Source organism: Argentina silus, assembly GCF_951799395.1.
Source record: "Argentina silus genome assembly, chromosome: 13".
NCBI classification, from domain to species: Eukaryota; Metazoa; Chordata; class Actinopteri; order Argentiniformes; family Argentinidae; genus Argentina; species Argentina silus.
This window is the reverse complement of record NC_139667.1, coordinates 20,037,230-20,043,362: the sequence shown is the minus strand read 5'-3', so window position 1 is coordinate 20,043,362 and position 6,133 is coordinate 20,037,230. Positions and strand designations below refer to the sequence as shown.

General features: G+C 43.3%; 1 protein-coding gene across 2 annotated transcripts; it reads right to left on the bottom strand.

The window, feature by feature from the left end:
• Positions 1 to 1,829: 1,829 nt before the first annotated feature.
• supt7l (SPT7 like, STAGA complex subunit gamma) lies at positions 1,830 to 5,916 on the bottom strand. Of its 2 annotated transcripts, none has more exons than XM_083682957.1 (5): positions 5,814 to 5,916; positions 4,923 to 5,398; positions 3,697 to 4,021; positions 3,195 to 3,432; positions 1,830 to 2,910 (listed from the first exon to the last, which is right to left on the bottom strand). In XM_083682957.1, exons 2-5 carry the CDS (start codon positions 5,342 to 5,344, stop codon positions 2,636 to 2,638), a joined length of 1,260 nt encoding a protein of 419 aa, XP_083539083.1. In that variant the 5' UTR covers positions 5,345 to 5,398; positions 5,814 to 5,916; the 3' UTR covers positions 1,830 to 2,635. The 2 variants fall into 2 exon arrangements, with proteins under 2 accessions (XP_083539083.1, XP_083539084.1); XM_083682958.1 differs by having other exon boundaries at positions 4,923 to 5,392; positions 5,814 to 5,847.
• Positions 5,917 to 6,133: the final 217 nt, after the last annotated feature.

The window sequence follows — 6,133 nt, the reverse complement described above, 5'->3', positions numbered from 1 at the left end:
TTGGCATACTAGATTCGCCTTTCCATGTAGTATGAATTCACTGCACACTATTCAGGAAGTCCATTCCAATTTTAGGAGGTGGACATGTAGCGAAATTTAACCAATTACCGTGAACAACATGGTTAAGCTACAGATGTCTGATTTTTCAGTATGAATGAGTATAATATGTATGGTATAATATGTTGAAATGTGTCTCTTACTGAATACATGCAACTCTCCTTTCTGGTAGTTGAGCTCAATCAATTTGACATAAATGACATTTTATTTTCAAAATGAGTTACAAGTCGTAATCGGTGTGACTTCATCTGAATGCATTAAATGATGTTAGAAACGTCAATAGATCCTCAGCCAAAATACTCTTCACAGTGACAAGGTTGAGGGTGGGCATCTCACTCCAGTCACAATGGTCTTATGTAACATATTTCTCATTCTGCTCACCAACTCTGCTGTAGAGATTACATTTGGAAGCTAAATTCAGGACTTTCCACACGGCACGGTAATTAGTCGTTGTTGAGGTTTATTTCTACACATCATCCTCTGGGCCTGTACAAAAACCTCGTCATATTTATAATTGTCCCGAGCACAAAACAATTGAGTGGTGGTTGACAATTCATCGCATTGTTCCTCTACCACAATGTCACCGTTTGCTTATGTAAGGAAGTCGTTATAGAGGTCTACGGGCCCTATGCAGTCAAAAAAACATCATTAAACGCTATTGTTGTGAAGTTGTCTTCACTGTGCCCACTTTTTGGTAGAGTACATTGTTCACTCTTCCAGTATGAATGATGTCATGATGTAGTTAATGACTTTACTCTGACATCCAGCCGCAGAGTTCCATTGAACAGCCTAAATTGATAAGATAAGGACCAAATCACATTTATTTCTGTTTTCTTACCAGGTGGCGTGCCTAATGGTGACAACAAAAACAGAAAAAGGTAAAACAGGTAATCAATTGGCTTGCTCATTTTGTATGCCGAATTATGCATTCTGTAATTAATTTGCCATTAAGATTTGATTGATGTCGCTTTGCTTTTTTGAAGTCGACATCAAGCTATAATTAATCCCTGCGTTGCACTCACAGCACTGTTTCATTCCTGTAAACAGATGCTAATTTAGCTGCAGCATTAGTACCCAGAACACAAGTGTGTAGAATATCAACAGACAACAATTTGATGGGAATTTGTCCTCCGGAGTATGGACACTATGTGTGGCTAGCAGATAGCAGATTTTTCGTTAATAGGTTGTGTACTTGATGGGTGACATGCAATGCTGTATCATACTCTTCCTGAGACAAGAGATCTTAATACTAGTTATGTTATACTGTTCCTTAATACTAGTTAAGTTATACTGTTTAGTAAAAACCATTACTTAGTATCCAGTAACAACTTTACTTATACTATAACTAGTTTTGGTAACATACTACATTATTCATACTGACAAATCGTCATCTGTAGCTCAACTATGTTGTCCACCGTATTTAGTTACATTTCTCTACAGCCCCTCTTACTGTACCTGCTCCATTGAATTGTGGGAAACTCTGAGTTTACTTCCAGAATAGTGTGCATACAGTCCTACATAGAAAGGCAAATCTAGTCTGCCATCCTGGTATTTTATATGTACAGTACTCAATTTCGGTAAATTATGCAAACTGCAAATCTTGGCCTCAGAATAAAGGTTCAGTCACAGTTCTAGATTAACCTAGCACCATGTGGATTAACTTCCTCTAAAATGGTGATATTATATCATAGATGAAAATGTATTGATTCACCCAGGGTCTCACTTGTCAAAATCTTCACTCAGCTGTTTAAGTACGACTCAGACCCTCAACACACATTGGACATCCAAAAAAAGGATATTTATTCATTTTTACATGAAAATCTAACTAATAATTAATATCAACAAAACATTTACTGTATCTAGTAAGGAAGACAAAGCACTTTCCTATTTACATATTCTTGAAAAAAATACAAGGAATGAAATTACAATATCAAAATGTGCTTGGCTCCACCAGTTCAAGGGATCAGTGCGCATAAGGGGAATTTGCACTCAAATCACACATTGGTCATACGGCATGATTTACAGGAACATGTACCTCAAGTTAGGAGGCCCGAGGTGAATAGCTGGAGGCAAGGACAAGTAAGAGGACAAGTAAGAGTATGAGATATGACTTAATTTTGAACAGTTAGTAGAACATTCTTCATAAGCCACATAATTGGTGACACCAACATGTTCTTTGCCTCCACGACAATGCAATCCATGGGTTATGGTTAGGGGTAAGGGTTAACCCTAACCCTAACCCAGAGCACATAAATGTATTGCACGCAATGATATCCCAAGCTGCAATATTGCAAACATTTGGATTAAGTGCAGTCTACTGTATGTTGCTGATATGTTGGGAAATTGTCCTCACTGTCAGGGCTGTTTTTGCAGGTAGAAAAAATACATCCTGTGTGTTGTTTTTGTTATATTGCCAATAACAATCCAATCTGTTCTAATCTGTAAGGGGGAGTGGAAAGGGGTCCAAGTACATTGCCACAGGATTCGTTTGGAATTTGCTGATGCTTGATATTGCTTTCCTCTCAGTCTCGCTCCATTTTGACAGAAAATTGCCACCTCCGCACAGCTCAGAAGTACCTCACATCTTCTTCATGCGCTTCCTAGGCCTCTGGTTGAAGACAGGCGAGGCACCCATGAGGGAGTCGGGCGATTGCGAGGAGTAGCTGTCGTCTGACACCGCCCCTCCGGGCGTGGTGGCCATGCCGCCGGCCTCACTCATTGTGGACATGGGCTCCCCCTCCTCAAACACATCACCTCCGAGGTGACCTGACACCTGGCCCTCCACACTGTCCTGGGGCTCCATCTTCACCTGTGACAGGTGCCACAAGGGGGAGCTGTTCGCTCCACCACCACCTGTAAGTGACCATAAGTATGAGACAGAAGAGTTACTGCAAGTGACAGTATGAAATAATCCCCCCGCCCCCCCCAAAAAACAAAATTTGTCACCAAATCTATGTAACAGAGTTGAACTAAACATGAAACTATGACCTTTATGATCCCTCTGTCTCCCCCTAATGTTCTTGTTGTTCCAATAAATGTTTAATCAAATATATGGAAGCAGAGTGGAATTCCACTATCCTTTTTAAGAAATAAAGTCCCTGTTCACGATGAGCACAATGAGTATCCTGGGTGTTTACCTGAGGGATGTGGTGAATGCTCCCCCTCCAGGCCTCCAGCCAGCCTCTCGCTGGGGGCCCCCAGCACCCCCATGGGCAGGGCTTGGTCACCTGATGCCAGGTCCGCCTCGGGCTCCTCGCTGATGGGGAAGGAGATATCGCTCATGGGTTCCTCTTTGATCCTGGGGGGCTTGGAGTCCTCCTGGGCCTTCTCTGGGTTCACCAGCCGCACATACTCCTCTGACAGCTCCTTGCTGACCTAGGTGCAACGTAAAAGAAGGAAAGAGGGTTATCAGTATGGCGATCAGAGAGCTCCTTGTCTTTCTGGAAACAGCCCAAATGTAAACAAAAACCAGGAAGAAAGATAATGCTATCAACACCATGAAAATACACATTCATTCCATATGATTACTAAACATACAGACGCCCATGTAGAACATTTCTGCAATGACATGAAAATAAATCATGGCATTTTTTGCGACACTACAGGGCCTGATAAAAAATGTAAAAAACAGATCCTCACCTGGAGCATGTAGCTGTGGTAGTCTTTGATGCGCACCTGCCAGAAGCGCTGCAGGGCCAGCACGCTACCGATGCCCACCTCGTGAAACACCTGCTCCACCACGTCCGGGAAAGGTGTGGCACCAATGCGGGCCTCGCGGTCGACGGCCACCCGCAGCAGGCGGCTGACGCGCAGGTAGTGTTCATGGGCAAGGTCGGTCAGGGTCTCCAGCACGCTCTCCTGGGCCGACTCAAAGCCGGCGTGTGCCAGGACAGTGGCCACTGACTGGTACAGCAGCTGCCTGCAGGAGGGCCAGCTCAGCTCAGTGACAGGCTCACCTTTGCCCCTGAAAAAAAGGGGGGGGGGAATTAAGAGGGAGGGGATAGGAGAGACAGGGAAGGCAAGAGAGATGTAAAGAGAGAAAGGGAAGAAGAGGAATGAAGGAGAGAGAAGGGAAGTTTAAAAGAGAGAGAGAGCAGAAACAATCTACACCATTCACTACATTTATTATATTTCCCATAAATATCACATATTTATTATATTTGCCAAAGCATAATTATGACATACTGTTTAGGGATGGGCATGAGTACTCAGAACAGATGTTAAAACTCGATCTTCAACCAGAGTTTTAAAATATTTTTTCTAAAACCTTTTGTCACCTCCCCGCTGTTCCGATCCTCTGCTCTCGGTCCCGCAAACACATACAGACACACATCTTTGCCGCTCTTGCCATTACTCTAAAGTTGGTTGTGCTTCTGACTAGTTAGACTCACTAACAAGTGTCTGTTATGATTCGGTTAAGCAGTTTCAGTAGCTTCTATTAGACTACAAACAACATTTTTGGATACATTATTAACTACCATATTGTCAGATGGTTTGGCTGATTGCTGAAACGCAAAAGTCATTTTTCCTCTCATCACCGCTCGGTCTATCTGCTCGATACACACATTGCGATTCCCGCGTGTAAATGTTAAAGCTGCAATCAAGTTTTTTTGTGTTTTTTTTATTTTAAATATAAATATGAGTACTCGAAAACAAAACATGCAAGTGCTCAAACAGTCAAAACAATTCAAATGCCCATCCCTAGTCCTGTTCTCTGTTCATTTCCATTTAGGCAGACACACGATTCAATGCACTTCAGTGATCATGTCATCTTTTCTAAATATAAGAGTTGATTTTTATGTTCTTAATATAGAGATAAACAAAAAGCCACATGTGCCGGAAACGGTTAAGCACTCCTCTCTTACTTGTAGAAGTCGCTCTCGGGGTCACTGTGGCGGAGCTGGAAGGGCAGCAAGGGGGCCTTGCTGTCGAGGGGCAGCAGGTCATCTGGAACAGCCGGTGGTGTGGGTGGCCGCAGGGGCAGAGCATCTCCTTCCTCCACCCTGCTGCCACTCTCTGAGGCGGTCAAGCCCTGTCCCTGGGCTGCAGCAAGAAGGGCCCGGAGGCGTCGGGTGTGCTGGCACAGCTGCACAGTGTGGATTGTGAGGCTGCAGGGCTCTGAGGGGATGTCCAGCATGGTGGTGGGACGGGGGCGTTGCGCCGAGGGCTGGTGTAAAGGGGGGTCCTGCATCTCCACCGAGCGGAACTCGCGCTGGAGCAGGTCGAAGGAACTGCGGCTGGGGGGTGCCCCGGCCGGTCCGGGAATCTCTCCCCAGTAGCGCATCATCCTGACGGGACCAGTTCTCTTGCTCAGCTCAGGCTCTCGAATGAGGTTCTGGAACTGACAATGGGTAAAATGAGCTATAACTATACATTTGTAATACATATCCCTTGCTGGTTTAGTTCCACCATGAGTAACGACCCACACCTCCCATACCTTGCCCCACAACACCTACACACAAGTGAGGTAGGTATTTAGTTAGTTAGTTTTCAAGTTGGTCAGGAAGAGTCTTCTTCATAGTTTATACATTAAATTAAAATAAATTAAATGTTTTAGCAACATCATGAAATTGTTGGCAACATCATAAGTCTAGCTAACTGCATAGCTCGCTAAACCCAACTAATGATCCAATCTGCAGGCGCAGGATGGGTGGGTGAACAAAAAAGAACCGGCGATATCTAGTATCATTCAACATTTATCTTGATCACTTCACATATCACCGCCATTTCATATTATGTTCAATAATACCACTCACAGTATTTGCAGGGATGGAAAGTGAAGTTTACATTAACACAAACGCAGCTCCAAACCACAGGCTTTGAGAAAGTCCGTGTGATAAAATAAACCGTGTACAAAACGTGTACTATTGAACTAGTTCCTTAAATAATAATAACTTATAGTGTTATATGATTGTCATATGTGCTATTTCTTTATCAGTTGTACCTTTTTATTTGTGGTGTAGTTTATGAAATAAAAAGTTATTGTTTTTGTGTGATAAGATTCCGAAAATGTATTTACAGTGTTCATTTTTCAGATTTCAGACTAGTGCGGACGAATTTGACAGCCGTACCAAAT